Source organism: Strongylocentrotus purpuratus, unplaced genomic scaffold (assembly GCF_000002235.5).
Source record: "Strongylocentrotus purpuratus isolate Spur 01 unplaced genomic scaffold, Spur_5.0 spur5_scaffold_8, whole genome shotgun sequence".
Classification (NCBI taxonomy): domain Eukaryota; kingdom Metazoa; phylum Echinodermata; class Echinoidea; order Camarodonta; family Strongylocentrotidae; genus Strongylocentrotus; species Strongylocentrotus purpuratus.
This window is the reverse complement of record NW_022145614.1, coordinates 24,270,296-24,288,065: the sequence shown is the minus strand read 5'-3', so window position 1 is coordinate 24,288,065 and position 17,770 is coordinate 24,270,296. Positions and strand designations below refer to the sequence as shown.

Sequence of the window (17,770 nt, the reverse complement as noted above, 5' to 3'; positions counted from 1 at the left end):
GTGATCTAGATGGTATAATTCCCATTTTTGTGTATTCAAATACATTTTTGCTACATGCAGTACAAGGAGGGAGCTGTATCATCACATTTTTATAAACTCCCAAATTCATTGGTCTTTATGTCTTTGTGGAAAAGAAAAAGGAACATTGGTGAGAACATTGTATTGATTTGCCAACTCATGAATATCTCATTTCATGACCTTCCAAATGTTAATAGTAATATGTACATGTACATTGACCAATTTGTGAGTAAGTATCAAGTTGTATGATCATCCAAATATAAACATTCACCCACATAAAAGAGACATACTTGTATCATACATAATTTATAATAGAAAATAAAATGTAAAAACCAATATTACAATATAGATGCAGATATCACAATCAACCCTCAAATTTTGAGGTGGAACATAAACTTTGGGAAGTGGTGGAAAAAAACAATGAAATCAATTAAAATGGAATTCTCTCAAGATTTGTTGTTTAGATGTAGAAAGTATTCTTACCTTGAAATCTGTATTGTTGACATACTCAAATATAAGAGCTGGCGTTCGGGACTGGATAGGTGAAGATAGAGAAAAGAAATTGAAAGTTAAAAATCTACAAGTCATGTACATTTGTATTAAATGTTTACTGCTACTTTGACTGCCATAACATACAGACTACATTGTTACCCTTTCACCTACACTTTCATATTTCTTCATGTCATTATCTACACCCCTGTATATACTCTGTACATAGGATCGTTAGATTAATTCATGATTGAACCCATAGATTTATAACTTTATTTTAAAAAATTATTCAATCTTGCAAAAAACCTGAATTTCTAATCTAACATTACCATTTTATCAAACATCAATGATCAGCCTGTCTTGTTATACACGTACACACTTAAATTTCAATTTTAACACCATAATATATAAAAATACTAAAAATAGAATTATAAAATACAAAAAGATGGTTGATTTTCAACCTTTAACAATAGACAAATATCTAAATATTTCCATATGCCCCATCAAACACTCCCAAGGCCAAAGCATTGCCTCAGACAAGTCTTCTATAATGTGTGAAAGAAAAACACAATTCGCATTCACATGTACAGCCTTATAGTCAAGGGTCCTGTCTGACTGCTTGTAACAATACTACAATGAATGAATTCTCTCAGATAATTTCTCTGGGACTTCTCTAGCATGGAGGTGAGGGGGGGGGGGGTAATATTGGGGCCACAGCGTAATGAGTACTGTGAGTTTGGTTCACCTCCTGGTAATCATACATAAAACCAAATAAAACAGTTAGCATGAAGTGCAATCATTGTGCATTTAACTCCCTGTGGTACTGTAGTGCAATTTGATATTGAGGGAATACCTTTTGTCTGAGCTGACATGTATGGAATGTGAGTGCGGGTAGCCAGTGGACTGTGTGTGTGTGGGCATGTGCTGGAATGGGGAACAGTGCGCTGAGACGATGCATTGTACCATGTAGTAGTGTGTATGGGAGGGTGTATGTGTGTGCCTGAGTGCACAAGGAGATGTTTATGTTGTGCATAGCGTTTTTCAAGATCTCTACTAATATATTCTCTATATTACTTGCTTTGGAATTGAAATTAAGAACCAAATATTGCACTAATCTGTCATTCTGAGAAAATTTTGATTTTGCTCTCGATAAAAATGCATTCATGTCTATCAAGACTTGCAAATTATACACATGTAGCTAAAATATTAACTGAATAATACGAGCAGTAGATTAACATTACATTCATAACAAAGCTAATAGTACATGTATCACACAATTCACAATCTCCCCCAAAAAAGAAAAAGAATTGTATTTATCAATATGTACATTCATTGCATTGTAAACAAAATTGTATAATATTGCAGGGTTCGTCAACTTTGTGAATGACAGTGAAATATTATGTTTTGACTGTCAAACTAAGCAATGTTTTTGTACGAGGAATGGAAACATTGGGATTGTATGTCAATACATTCCTTTCTCATTCTAATCTGTTTTCTTACTAGTTCTTTCTTTCTTCTAAAATAATCGCAACAGTACCAGATAGTTGTATCAAATTTCATCAGAATAGCCATTGATTACAGAATTCTATTTTTAAACAGTGTGTTTTATTTTGTGTTTAGCTCTAGTACACTGTCTGTATCCCAAAATATAAATGAAAATAAAGATGAAAATAAAGATGTAAAGAAGGTAAATGTAAAGAAAAAAATGTGATTTGTAGACTCTGTCTGTGTATCATTAAAATTTTCATAAAAATAGCAAGAAGTCCAAGACCCAATTAAATATGCATAGTAGCCAATTGTACAGTAAATGAGGACAGTGAAAATGTTGAATACCCTGCCAACAAGTGAACTTGAAGTTTACATTTTTACCATGACTAATTTTATTTTTTAACATGGGCAACAAATCTCCAAATAAATTTTTCACTTCTCTGTTTGATGCTGTGAATATTACAGCCTATTTCCTCACAGAAAAATTACTTCCCACAAAGTGCAGGCGTGAATTCGGACTTTGTAACTCACCTTCAGGCATGTAACCTACCGAGTACCGAGTTACACTTTATACAGCACAGCACTGAAAAATACATGTATATGGAGTCAACACATGATACTTTTAAAGGGAGATATCACAGAATTAAAACTTAATTACTCACCACAGGATCTTTAACAATGGCTTGTAGTGCTATGATGTTGGGACCCCCTCTTAGATTTTCCAGGATCTTAATTTCTCTCTTAATCTTCTTCTTTTTCACAGGCTGTAACAAAAAAAGGAGAACAGATAGGGTTACAGTGACAGTCTGAGAGAGTAAAATACCATTCTACCTGGCACAGGGGGAATGCAAGCATGAGAGGCTCGAGAGCCAATCTACTATGCAACCTGAAAAGAAAACAGGGGCTAGTGCCTCGCAAGGATTAGGAAAAAAAATATCAAAGGAGCTCTTTTTAGTTTTTGTTATTCACCTTGGAAAACACTCCAGTGTTTTTACAAAGGCTATTTCAAGCTTGGCTACGGGTATTACTATTTATACTGTGGTAGTTGTGTTGAACAAATTTGTGAAAGCAGTGCCCATTCAACACATTGTATATTAAACCTCAAATTTACCGTAACCATTTTGCATGATAAACTTTTCATGTGAACTTCTTGTTGTGTTTATTAAGTAAGATTTAATCTAGGACAGTTTTCCAGTTTTTTTTATACACTACACCTCCCCAACCCCCTCCACTTCCTATAGCTTCTCAATTTCAGGTATATTCCCCCCCCCCCCCCTCTCCCTCTCCCTCTCTCTTTTGTGCCTCATGCTTTGTACACATACATGTTCATGTACATGTAGGAAGATCTGTTTAACTTCTCCAATAGGCTATCATTCTTTAATTGTTACCGGCATGTATCCTGGAAGTAATGAGGTGAATGTGCAAACAAATCCAAACAGATTGAGCTGAGAATTGAATGCCTGCATGTGTGTGATACATGGATACTTGGCACATACTCACAAGTCTAAAACACCCACCTACACACAGGCATTGTTGTTCATTGAAAAATAAGAATGAGAAGTGATAACTACGAACATGTATTGAAAGAAAGCGACACCTTGACAATATATGTATTTCGTTTCTAGTATAAAACAAATAATGACTAACAAATTTTGAGACAATGAGATGGAAATCCAACCTTTGAAATAAGTTCATTTGTGTGAAATCAGAAAAATAAGGCAAACAAAATGATGAATGTTTGAAATAAATTGGATAAAAATAATAAGTTTTTCTGTATCCCATTTATGCCATGTTTTTTCAACACTGTATACAAATTAACTTGACATGACCATTGACTATTATTCCTGTTTTCCAAAAATATCTGCTGCAGATTTGGGTAGAGTAGCACTGTGAAAATAAGAATGCCTCTGGGAACACGAAAATGCTCTCATCTGTTTTTCCTCTGTTAATTGCCCAGGCCCAGATCTCCTTCTCTAACTCCAGAGAATTAAGAATTTGTTTGGCTTCTGTGGGTTTAGCTTTTAAATCTTTTAAGAGCTAAACATTATTTGTGTTTACCTATGCCCACCATTTGCAAAAGAGATTGCTAAAAGAACACAATTACACATATACAGCTGTAACTCATCAAAACATGGACATTTTAGATACTGGCAACTGGCAAGCTTCAAAACTTATAACTGTATTACATTTAGCTGCTTCAAAAGTTGCAGTTCTACAGAGTGGCTTCAGAGCCTTAAAGGAAACCGAACCCCAAGTAATAACTTTACTTATTCTGAGAGATTTATTATTTTATTACCCATACATCTACAAGATTCCCCACCAAAGTGTATGAGAGAGGTATAGAGCAAAAATAAAGTACAGTTTCTCAGCACGACATGGGCATCGCCATTTTCTTGATAATGTGACGTACTATGCGAAGTCGTTTATCAAGTAAATGTATTCAAATTTATGGATGCTTCTTTCCCAGACGTGTGTGGTGATGAAGCATTTCATTCACCTGCTATTATCCTTTGTACTATAATTGCCAGAATGCAAATTGCATAAATTAGTTAGTGCTCTTCTGGGTTGAAGGTTTCTCATAAATGAAATAGATTTGTCAACTGCTATAGTGTAGTATTTATAAATGAATTTGTTACAATTGTGCCCCTGTTATTTATTTTTCACCTAATATAATTTCTATCATCTCAGTTATTTTTTTTCATTGAAAACTAAAGGTTTTGTTATTGATTTAACAATTCTTTCCAACTAAAGCTTGGTGCATGATACAACTTCAACAGATACGTCACATTTTTAAGAAAATGGCTGCGCCCATGTCATGCTGACAGACATCACATCATGCCAGGAATATCTTCATTTATACATATCTTGTATATTTTCGTAAGGAATATTGTACATCAAAGGGAAGGAATACATCTCATTTTTCAGAATACCTACACTTATTTTGGGGGTTTAGGTTTCCTTTAAGCCCCCTAAAACTTTCTCAAACCACTATTCTCCCCCCCCCCCCCATGATTAATTATAAATAAATTTAAGTGAGACATACATGTACAGTGAATGTAGAAAATTAATGAGAATCCTGAAGCCCTGCCCCCTTCCCAGGTATAACCACGCCTGTTCATGTTAAGCTACGGTCACAAAAGATTTGTACGAACGATTTTTTTTGTACGAATCTCCGTTTTTCCATTGTCTTCCTGAATTTCCATTGTCTGAAAATCGTTTGTACGGCGTTCGTAGCAGTCCGTAATGGCATTTGTGACCGAGGCTTTACTGAAATCTTTGTGCACAATGTCCATGTACAAGAAACCATCTGTGTATTATCTCAGTCTCAAAACCTAGCAAAACATAACATTTATGGTTATGGTATGCTTTAATGGTGAACTTTGAGTTCTGATCATAACAAAAAATAAGTACCGGTAATCACTGAATCTAAAAAATCATTAACAGAGTGTTTTAGACAAGATAAATGACACCTGGCATATATTTTTGATAAAAAGAGCAATATGCAAATAAAGGTAAGGAAACCAAGCAAGCTGTCCCTACCTTGAGCACAACATTTGGTCTTATGCCTGTATAGATATTGTGATTTCTTGTATTTTCTTTATTTTTAAATATTTTGTTTTGACACAAACAACTGTTGAGCACATCTAAACAATTCTATAATTCCTTCAAGCCAGTTCCTCTTGAAAAGCAATTGTATTAGCGTTAATTTATCCCTCTTTTCTCCAAAGAAAAAAAATCAACTCACCTTCAAGATTTTGATGACACACTTTTCATTACTGGTGATATTGACTGCCTCGAAGACCTCACTGTACTTGCCCCTTCCCAGCTTCCTAACGATCTGGTAGTCATCCTGTTGCCTGCAACAGCATTGGAAGAAAAAGAAAAGAACAGCCATTAAGGCGATGATGCAACCCTTGATGGCAGTGGACATGGTTCATTCATTCCACATCCACAACCTATGAATAGGATGAACTACAGTGCTACAGAGGAGTCGTTGAGAGCAGGAGTTGTCTATGACTGCTTCACGAAGGCAACTTGTCAACTCTTAATCGAATAGACATTCATATAGAGCCTGGAACCAGCACAGTGCTGGTGTCTGTACATGCCGCTCTGTACAATTTACACATGTATGTGTTTTAACGACTGGTAGGTCGGGTGCATGCATCTAGTAGCATCTGAGGAATCTGCATCCCGGGGTGATGAGGGTAGACAAGGAGTATCATCGGATGGGGCCATGTTTTGCCTCTGGATTTCAGCTCTGGTTAATTGATCATTGACCTCTGAACCATCCAGAATGTTAGCTGGTATATATTACAGGCTACTAATACAATGCTAAGACACATAAACAAGAGATAGGAGTACAGTCTTTAGTTACTTATAGCTTACAACATGGTCCCTGGAAATTCAGGTATGACTTCCATTAACATGCCCTATTTATCGAATGAATTCTAAAAACAAACATTTTTCTCAGTATAGAACTATAGATTATATTGAGATGTGGATGCCACATGAGGAGATGTCATGACCCTCTTTCTTACATGGAAACGTTATGGCTTGTCATGGAGAGAGGCTTTTTACACGTGCACATAATACATTGCACACATAATTTGACTCCCTCCCCTAGAAGTTAAAAAGTTATAAATTTTCTCTGTTTCAATCATGGATGTTAAAACATTCTATTTCTTGTTCCCCCCCCCCCTTCTTTGTATGTGACTGGATATGTGTTATGGGGGGGGGGGGGCAGCCACGTGCATCTGAGTGTCCAAAACAAACGATAGAAATTTCTTGTTATATTAAAATGCCCTTAATTTGTTAGTCTCCATCCTTTTTTGTACATGTAGGTGACTGGATATGTGGTTGAGGGGGGGGGGGGGGCAGGCAAGTGCATCCAAAATAAAAGATGAAAAATTCTTTTGAAAGATGCCCTTTATTTGGGGGGTCTTTATCCACATCATGTAACAGAGCTTTTCAAACCTAATTTCTTCATTTGGAAGTACAATTTAGAAATCTTTAATCACATCCTTTGGGGTGGGGGTTCAAACCAGTTCTACAATGTACTGCAATTATACCAACAGACACTACACATGTGTATTTAGAGCCCTTCTGCTTCCAAGTCAACAATAAATGGCCTGCTGCCAGTGAGGGAGTTTCCAAGAGACTAACCCTTTTCTTAAAGGTCGGGTAAACAAGGGGTAGGGTGACAGGTGAGACGAACATGTGTACTAAACATGAACTCAAATGTACTCCCATTGACTTGACATCATTCAGATACAATAAAGTCCCTGACTACATGTACATTGAAGGTATTTACAAGAAATGTAAGTGTCCCAAATCACCCTATTAAATAATGAATACCGGTAGTATAAATTGTCTAAACCTTCTGTTACATTTGATTAAATGTCTTATTACAGATTGTTTGTAAAATTCATTTATCTATTTCAATAATTTCATTTATTTATTTATTATAATTCTTTACTATTATCATTATTTTTATTATTACTATTACATTTTTTTTTTTTTTTTTTTTGGGGGGGGGGGGGGGGAGGGGTATCTTCAAGGACGGACTTGGTGCTGCTATTCAACATCATTTGATGATATGTACATACCAACGCGTTTTGCATAAATTAAAAAAAGTGTGCAGACACTTGTACATCATTGAATATAATAGACATTCCATTAGGTCGGTATTATTTTCTTGCACCCATTGACAGCTTTCTTCAGAATACCAAACATTACAAAGACACTTCTACATAAATCTCACCTTTTTTCCAATTTAAAAAGAAAATCAAGAGAGAGAGCTCATGTGAAGATAATGATTTTAACACTGATCTGAGAGCAAACATCGTAGTGCAAACCTCTACAATTCAGAGAATTCAAAATATGCAAATTGCAAAATCCCTTCTTTTAAAATATCCTTCAAGTGATCCTTTAACATGAGTGTAGAGCCCTGTTACAGAATACAATGCATGCATTGTAATAAATGCCTTATTGCCTTCTCTCAGATCCTAGAGACTTGCTTTGACTCGGATAAGCCATTTGATCTTTAAGTCATCTACTCATGATTAATATCGAAGGCATGCACATAGCTCTGACGGTGCATATCACTGGAAGACCTTACAGTATATGAGGCTACTGAGTACATGTACAGTATAATGCCCACCCTGCATCGTTCATTACAAGTCAGGCATTGGTGGAGGCATAATAACAACTGAACTGACCAGAGATAAAAACAGCTGCTCGATATAAGATAGGGTTAAATGTTTCCTGGAAATGCATATGTAGTAAACATGTAGGAAATTTACATTACGCTTACGCAAAGTATATTATACAAATAATAGACCCATCTGTGTATCATATAAATGTAGGCCTACACAGTGGCTGGGAAATATATGCCAATACAAGTGAATCATACAAAAACGATGACTGTGGCATGACACATCTATCTACAATAGGCTATTGTACATTGATGGCTGAGAAAAAGAATATTCAAGTTCTTTGTCTCAGAAATGATAAAATTGCTATCTGCATATCTACATGTACATGTAATGTACAGTAAGCCAGAATCTGGGAGTTCCTCATAAAAAAGCATCTAGCACAAGTAAATTTAAAGCTTTTCAAACACCATCCCTGTCATCTTCTTTAAAATTATTCAAATTCTTAGCAAAAATAATCCAATATGTCCTCCACTTTAAGGCTAACTTATACTTCTACAGAATTTGTTTTAATAAACATGGAACTATAGGCAAAACTGGCAAATACATCAACAGCACTTTATTTGCTATTTTCTATTAAAAATTTAAAATCAAAATTGTTCATAGAAAGACAATAATCTTATGCCTCTAAAATAGTAAAAATTAATATACAATTTTTTGTTGAAAAATAGAATTATAGAATGTACATGTACATGTACATGTAAATGTCACTTATTCCTCATAAAAGTCATGTACACAATGTAATCATAAGTTTTGTCACTATTAATAGCATCAGTCAGTCTACAACCTAGCAACATCATACAGTACACAATGGATCACCTGGCTCTCATCATATCAACAGAGCATAGCCAACAACCAATCCATTTTTTTTTCTTTGATCATCCTTTTATCATGGATATGATTTGAGAATGGTGTTATCCCTTGGTGCGTACCAGACAAGTTGGGAGGCTGACAGGCCATATTTTTTAATTACACTGATAAGGGCACCTGGCATCCACCAGCCAATGTCTCCATACAGTTATTGTAGTCTTTCTACATGTACAGTGTACATTCTGTAATGTACCGTAATGATGTGCATGTACATTGTAAAAAAAAAATATGTGACACTAATTTTGAGAGCTACCTTTAAAGGTTGTTTTTTTCTTTTCTTTTTTTGTTTGTGAATACCTTTTTTCTTAGGGGAGAGGGGTTTAAAAATAAATAGTGGACTAATCATGCAAAATTCTACTTTTGGATTATCAAAAAAATGGATCATATAAAAAATACAATTGTTAATAGTTTAAGAAAAGTGTTTCATGAGGTCCTTTGCCTTTTTTAATACTCTTGAAATCCACCCAAAATAATGTGTAAGTTGGACTCCTCATCAATGCTAAGTGTAGCTATACAACTGTTTACAACAAGTTTTATTGTGTTCAAATTTTTCTTTCTCTGAAACACGTGCTTGTGAAATGTAGACATTCAACATCAGAAAGATGAGGTATATCCATAAATTTGCTTAACGAGGGGACCAATCACCAAAACGTATTTTGCTCTGAACATTTTTGGTACCATGCCATTGCCAGTATACCATATACGATAAATTAAAAATATCGGCTTCTAATATTACTTCGTTAAAGAGGACTTGGAAGTTTGGTAATGGGGAGAGATATTGGTCTTCAGTTAATAAATTTAAAAATGCATGAAAATGCTGTGATGAAAGGTAAAGTCTTGCGATAGACAGTCAAGCAGCCTGTTTTCAGATGAAATCCCACATTCTTCATTCTAACATTTGCTCTGGACATTACTTTGTCAAAAGCTAGGGCTTTGGTTATGATTGGACTTCAGTTAGGGTTTAGGTTGGGGGTAAGTATCATGTTTGGGCCAAGGCCCACCAGGGTAGAAAATAAAATAGGAATTTGTCGAGACTATACTAAATTACAAACTAAAATTATCCCCTTACCAGAAAACTATTTTTCTTCAGGATGTTCAAACTTTACTCTGGCGAAAAGAATACATTTGTATCAGGAAGAATGGCAATATAGTTGTATCATATACCAACATGCAGATGCCTCATCTGAAAACTGAAACATAACATCCTGGGGAAAAATACATGGGGGCTCGGGGCGAATTAGCCCCCGAAATGCCAAAAAGAGCCCTGAAAGTCATAAAAGAGCCCCCCCAAATTGCATAGAGTTCAATGCAAAATAAAAAAAAGAGTGTTAATTTCATGCAAGCAAGCTTGAAAAGTAACCCCTGAAATGTTTAAAGTATTTTTTTTCACTGATAACATCTAAATGTCATGTGACAGGGCTCTACATGTACAGCCCCAGGGTTGGCCGGTAAATACCAGTATTTACCAGTAATTAAAATACCGCCTTTTGACTACAGAAATTGACTAAAACAGAAAGTACTGGGGAATAATCCCATAACAATATTTCGAACAATGATGTTTCAAATATTGACCAAGAAATCATAATTGAAAACGAAAAAGCTATGAAAAGGTGAATTCATTCAAAGTAGGAGGGTCATGTTACCTGTATAGAACAGGCATGCTTTTGCTTTCAGGCCATGTTAAAGCTTTGGCAATTACATGTACCACCTTCAAAGTTCAAAATGGGCAGTTTGAAATACATATTACAGTTTGGAATTTGTTAAGTCAATTCGATTCAGCTTTCAACACATCCCGATCCCATTAATGATTATGTTGGACAGTCTTGGAACGCTTACCGGTATGTAGAGTGTAGTGTACACACTAGGACTACACACCCTGGAAATTGATGTTCAAGTGTATTTGATTTTGAACTAAATAATATACCTAATATATTCCAGTTTGCGAATTGTCCATTATCACAATTGTCTGCATCATAATTGTAAGATTGTAAGATTTCACAAAATAGGCTTTCAGAGATTCTATTTCTAAAACCTTATATTTTGTCTGGTTCATCTCAACTTTAATGAACTTTCATGAATGTTTCAAATATTTTCCATTAAATTAATTCTTCTTTCGCAAAACTAACTTGATCAGTCAATATTATATCACCAATCAATAAGTTAGTCATTCAGGGTGGTTTTTTATTAAAGAACGGTTTGCGATGCAATGTCTTTTCTCTCAGAACTTCCTTTAAATTTCCCAATAAAAATTTAAAAAAACAAGATGTAAAATAAAAATAACATGTCCTACACTTGCAAATTACAGGGCAGGTCTATTTGGAGGGCTACAAAAACCATGTTGAGTAGTCTGACGTTCTGTCACTATCTTTATTACACATTTAATGGAAGGGGGGGAGGGGGAAGAGGAAAACAAAAACAAAACAGAAGTTGACAGAAACAGAGGAACAAGGTTAACCATCAAGGCAACACCATACCCTGATGATATACATGTAGGTTGTATCCTAGGGAAAGTCAGCAAATGACTGCCTTGATATTCATATATTTTGTTATATTTATTGAAACTTTGTCCAAACTTTATCTTGTCTGCTTGAAAATCTTTTTCACCACTTCATTTGAATTGATCATTTTAAAAAATTAAAAAAATGATTCTATATTAGTACCAGTATTAACATGACTGACAAACATGACAAACTATATCAAAATATCAACATTAATGTTAAACATTATCTATATTTAAATTAATTCCATCCCAATTAATTTTCAACATTTTCTAGTCTACATGTAGATCAAGAGATTACATCACATGCCCGTACAGGTAAATGTAAGGCATGTATACCCAGATGTTGTGTCCGGAGAGGTTGTGTATCTGAACAGTTGATTTCAAACTGTAATTTGAAGAAGTTTACAAACAATATTTCACACATATTTTAAGACTTATGTTACAGTAATTATAGAGGATAAGTATCTATGAATGATGAATCATGATTAATGTTATTTGATGTATACATTTTGTTAAATCCAAAGTCAAAAGTGGTGGCTTTATTTTCTTTAAGTGTCCAGACACCCAACCCCCAATGTAGACCTCTAGATTAGCTTGTCTATGCCAAAGGTGTATTAACAATTTTGGAAGGGGAAACAAATTGCACTTCAAATTTGATAAAAGACAAGCTACAAAACCAACAAATTTTCTGTTTGTCCATTAACATTTTTTATTGTACGGCAAGGGCTGCTAGCATGTCTGTACAATGCCCCTTTTCTGCACATGTGCAGAGCCGTACAATTCTCAAACGCACAACAAATATACTAATTACAACTTTTTGTCTCTACTATACTATAGTAGATCTAGACTCTAGATCTAGGTAGGCCTAGTACAGATTCATGCCATAAATGAGTCCAAAACATGGAGAAGAGTGTGATTTTACTATTTCATTGAGTAGCCATATGATCTGATGATGCTATCAATCATTCACATAAAAATCCCTAACCAATGAACAAGTGTGCATACAATACATAAGTAGACTAGATCTACATGCACTTCTAATTTTCTTGTGAAAATGACATTGCATTGTTCTTGCTCAAATTTTGATGAGACTTTTGGTACGCTTACCGTACTCTTTGGAATGTACATGCAACTTGTAAGCAATGATATTGTCTATAATCATCACAGGAATGTACGAGAAAATCAATGTTAATTGTGTTTGAATGTGGAGTGCGCATACATACTCTATACTATTTACTACATAAAAATGATAAGGCTTCCGATCATACTCATTTTCCCCAACGACTCAAGTTTCTTACCCCCATTCAACAACATGTGATTCATAGTCCCAGTATTCTCTGGGTCTGTGAGAGTTCACATCAGCATAGACTCGGGCCCTGCTCATGCTGGCCATCTTGGAGTTTGGCTTGTTTTCTACAAAATTCGCCAGACTGGAACATACAGTACTGTGCCCAAACAAAGTTGGCACAAATGAAAATGGACTAAATCGACCACTTCGGCCAGTTGGACTTGGAGTTGGATCCCCAAGAAATTGTGAGTAGCTTGAAATGGGCACAGATGTACTCCTTCTGAGAAGCCTCCAAGCTCCTCGAGAAGCACAAAGTATCAGTTTACGCCAAATTTCGACCAAATCAACGTTGAATATGCAGAAACAATCCTGGCTTTACATCAAACTTTGTTCACAAAACTTGTCACTCTCATTACGGCCTCGTGCTGTAGACTCAGCTCAATCCAGCTGCATAGCCATGCAATATACAGTTTACTATTTAAAACTGCAAAATTGTTCACACCCCGCCTTTACTGCCTCGTCATTTTACAAGTTTTTGAGTCAAATACGATGATGCAAACAGCTTCTCGTCCACATCGAATTACTGCAGTATTCAAGGGTTTATTTCTCGTAAAATATGTCGTGACAAGCCACTGATCTTCAAATAGGTTTCCCCAATATTGTCACAGGGTTTTCCAGCTTCTCGCAAGATGGCGAGAGTTGACCTCACAGTAGAGCACCACCATTTGTAATCTCTCAAAAGATATTGTGCTGCGGTGCGCACGCGCGCGTTTTTCTGCGAGGCATGCATGCAGACTGCATAGCGCTAAGTACCGGTACGGACGATTTTACTGTGGCGCCGCGCGCGACTCTACCAATACCTTTCGGCTCTCTATAATATTCTAACTACATCGCACAGCCTGATATCCATCTGTGTGTGTGTAAGCGCCACTTCGTCGCGACTAGACTGTCTCCCTCAAGGGTAATGGTAAGGTAATATGATAGGACCATAGAGATATATACTTAAGTATATGGATAGGACACATTATCTTGCAATTAGGATGAAATAAGTTATTAAGTACATATAAGTCATTACGTTGTTCGACGATATTGTAAAGGACAAATATGACGGTTACAGAAGCGGATCTAGAGGGGGGGTTGGGGGGTTGCAACCCCCCCCAAAAAAAAATCCGGGGACCATTTTTTTAAATCTTATCTTTTTTTTTAAACTTGTAATTTTATTTTATTCTATTTCTATGTATTTATTTCATTTATTATTATTATTATTATTATTATTATTATAATTTCTTTTTGGGGGGAGGGGCAGGCGCGGATCTACGGGGGGGGGGTTAGGGGGTTTAAAACCCCCCCCCCTTGGGCGGCCCCCCCCCCCCAAAAAAAAAAAAAAAAAAAAAAAAGAAAGAAAAAAGAACGCACGCTGGAGAGAAACCCTTTCAAGTGCAAATATTGTGAGAAGATATTCAACTCATCTGGTAACTTAACCAAACACATGATAACTCTGGATATAACTGTGTATTTACTGTTACTTGATTTAAAAAGACGTTATCATGCACTGCTTTTTATGGTCTCCATTGTGTTAATAGATGCCAGGAAAACATCACTTACGGAGTTCAAATAAACACCCCCAAAAAAAATCGGATCGCCGCTTCGCGGCTCGTGGAAGATGCTCCGCATCGTCATTATTTTGGTCAAACCCCCCCCCCCTTAGCAAAAAGCTAGATCCGCCCCTGGGTTATTGATATTTGATGAATATTTTTTGTTAAATCCAAAGGCCAAAGAGAATGTTTTATGTTTTATTAAGTGTCTGGACGCCCTTCCCCCTCCATCATCTATTTTAGAATTACTCCTCGACGGGATATTTTTCTTTTCACGCCTTGAGCTGTGGGTGGGGTGCAACCCCTTTGGCCTAACCCTTATGAATCTGCATATGGACTATTATGTGGTATGATCTACCCGCCGTCAAGGCTAGTCCATATTATATAATTTTTTGGGAAGGAACAATTGGGAAGTTGATATTCGGAAAGATCTGGATTCAAAATGGCCTGTCATGGTGATTAGCATGGGCGGCGATCCCGGGTCGTCCCCACTGAAAATTTGTAAAAGTGCACACACCAAACAAGTGTATAGCAAATACTGACTAAAGAAAGACTGCAACAAACTGTTAGGCTCTGGAGGGCCCAAGAATGCAGCAGCGTTAAAGCTTATCTGCCGTAGTTTACAGGAGGGATTAGACTGCCCTGCAAGGTCACTGGACAGGTGGTTATCTCATCAACTCAGCTCTCAGTTCAGGCGCGTACGCAGGGGGGGGGGGGGGGGGGGGGGGGTTTGGGGGGTTAAACCCCCCCCCTTTGGAATTTTTTTGTGTGTAAACCCCCCTAAAAAAACCTAAACCCCCCCCCCCCCCCCCCCTTTTTGGTTTTTTTTTTTTTTTTTTTTTTTAATTATTAAAAAAAAAAAAAAAAAAAAAAATTATTCCCATGGCCGACCTAAAAAAGGTGACCTTACCCCCCCAACGGAGCAAAATGTCAAATTTCCAATTTCGAGACCAAAAAAAAAAAAAAAAAGTGTCCTCTTACCCCCCCCCCCCCCCCCCCCCCCCCCCCCCCCCCCCCCCCCCCCCCCCCCCGCTTATTCAGCGGTCGGCTGAGTCGTTGCGATTTTTTTGGGACCAAAAAAAAAAAAAATGTGTCCTCTTACCCCCCCCCCCCCCCCCCCCCCCCCCCCCCCCCCCCCCCCCCCCCCCCCCCCCCGCTTATTCAGCGGCTGGCTGAGTCGTTGCGAAATTTTCGGACCGATTTATGAATGTTAAAACCCCCCCCTTGAAAAAATCCTGCGTACGCGCCTGTCTCAGTTAACATAAGAAAAAGAGGATCATGGGGGACCAATGGTCACCGATTAGGCATTGTTTGTTATATAGAGGGCGCAAGTAGCTACTAGTAGTGCAGTGGGCCTTTAAGACAAATAAACGCTCCCTCGCATAATATTCTTCAAAGTGAACAAGTGAATATTGTAGAAAATGAAGTGTGAAAAAGGTATATTGCTTGTTTTTATACTATTGTTTTGCTAAGGAATTTAATTTGATAATACACAAAACTTCAAAAACCTGTGAAGAGGTAATCACTTCCGTCACCTTCATCCCTCTCGTTCACTATGCTCCCTCGCAATGGCGTAATGGTGGGGGGAGGGCTTGGGGCAGTTGCCCCTATTAAGATTCTAACGTGGTTTATTTTTAATTTGATACCAGTGATTCACAACTGTTGCTGAAATGACATGGTTTTACCTGGGCTTCCGGGGGCTCTACTACCGAGGGCCCTTTGGAGGGCCCCTGGTTGCTCATCTGACTGTAATGAAATGCCTAAAACCCCTGAGCTTCATGAGGCTATGCTCCTTGACCCGTTGTCCCTGGACCTCATGCCATTTTACGCTCCACTTGCTTCGCTTCCTTTGCTCTACCTGATCAAAATACTTTAGCCCCCCCTCCCCAACTTTGAAGGAAAAAAAAATCCGCAGTGCCTGCATGTATACCATGTAAGGGTGGGGGTGATGCGGTTTTGTCTGCGCCCCCCCCCCCCAAAAAAAAACACTCTTACGCCACTGCTCCCCCGTCCCTCGCATTTCGCCCCCCCCCCCCCCCCTCGGTCATGAAAAGAAATCGTCGCCCCTGGTGATAGTAATACAATTTCAATCATCATCTCATGATATAGGTCTATAACTGACAGTCAAAGACATTCGCAGCGAGGGACCACAAGAAAATACATATTTCGAGTGAAATGGGGGGAGGGGGAATTATTAAACTTTATACTATAGTTTTACAGCCTGATCCATCACAGTCATGACACTAGGCATGTATCCCCTAAGAGCTATTGATTTTATTGTTAAGTGACATTTCTAGCGTCCTTTTGATTCTTAAAATAAATCATTCATTTTATAATTTCCCTAAAAATAGAATTAAGAAATAAGGGGCACTATTATAGCCCCATCCAGGGGCGGCAATTTCTTTTCATGACCGGGGGATGAAATGCATGCGAGGGACGAGGGAGCAAAATAAACGAGAGGAACGAAGGTGACGGAAATGACTACCCCCTCGCAGGTTTTTTTAAAATTTTGTTTACCCTTTTTCTACAGTATTTACTTGTACATTTTGAAAGTTATTATGCAAGGGAGCGTAGCGAACGAGCGAGAAGATTTTTGCATTTTTATTAGTCTAAACGCTGCACTCTTGGTTCCTCCAGAGCCTATACAAGACTGTGTTAGATAGATAGAAATAGATAGAAATGGTTTTTATTAAAAAGATCATCGCAGCCAATGGCTGAATTGCGATCCATTTCACAAGGTTATATACAATACAATTGCAATTCAAATTGAAATAACACAACATATGACATAAATCAATAATCAAACATAGACATTTCATAAACATTCATTGATCAGATTCAAATTTTTGTTAAAAAAAAGAAAGAGATAGGGAGAGGTGTAGGAGAGGGAGAGTTGGAGTGATGACAAAGAGAGAGAAGGAGAGAAAGAAAGAGAAAGGGGACGGGAGAGAAAGACGGAAAGAGAGAGAGGGTTGAAGAGAGGAAGAGACAGACAAAGGGTACCTTATCATTACAGATGAGGGGAGATGGCAAGAAATATTCAGTATTGCAGAAAATTGAGATAAAAACTATCAAAATTCATTCACATATTTCAATCATGGACTGTGAAATTCTAAAATATTGATATTACATTTTATTCAAAAGATTTATAAAGTAAGGAAGAGAGCTGCACTGGAAGCGTTTTGTTTTACATTGGTATTGTTTAAACTTTGATTGAGATCTTAGAGAATAAGTGCTTTGTTGTCTAAGAGGTAAACATTCTTTAAATTGTGGGTGTTTGACAAGTGCATTTGCAAAGTCTATACATAAC

At 37.1% G+C, this 17,770-nt stretch overlaps 1 protein-coding gene across 3 annotated transcripts in view; it reads right to left on the bottom strand.

Annotated features, from left to right (window-relative positions):
• LOC580315 (casein kinase II subunit alpha) overlaps window positions 1–13,613 on the bottom strand; it is a 30,025-nt gene extending 16,412 nt beyond the window's left edge. For all 3 annotated transcript variants that reach the window (XR_970459.2, XM_780382.5, XM_003728535.3), the window contains exons 1-4: window positions 12,876–13,613; window positions 5,741–5,852; window positions 2,658–2,759; window positions 502–552 (exon numbers count right to left, since the gene is read on the bottom strand). Coding sequence is in view for 2 of the 3 variants with exons in the window: in XM_780382.5 (XP_785475.4) it covers window positions 502–552; window positions 2,658–2,759; window positions 5,741–5,852; window positions 12,876–12,970 (360 nt within the window). In the remaining variant the exon portion in view is untranslated. The remainder of the gene's footprint in view (window positions 1–501; window positions 553–2,657; window positions 2,760–5,740; window positions 5,853–12,875) is intronic.
• Window positions 13,614–17,770: the final 4,157 nt, after the last annotated feature.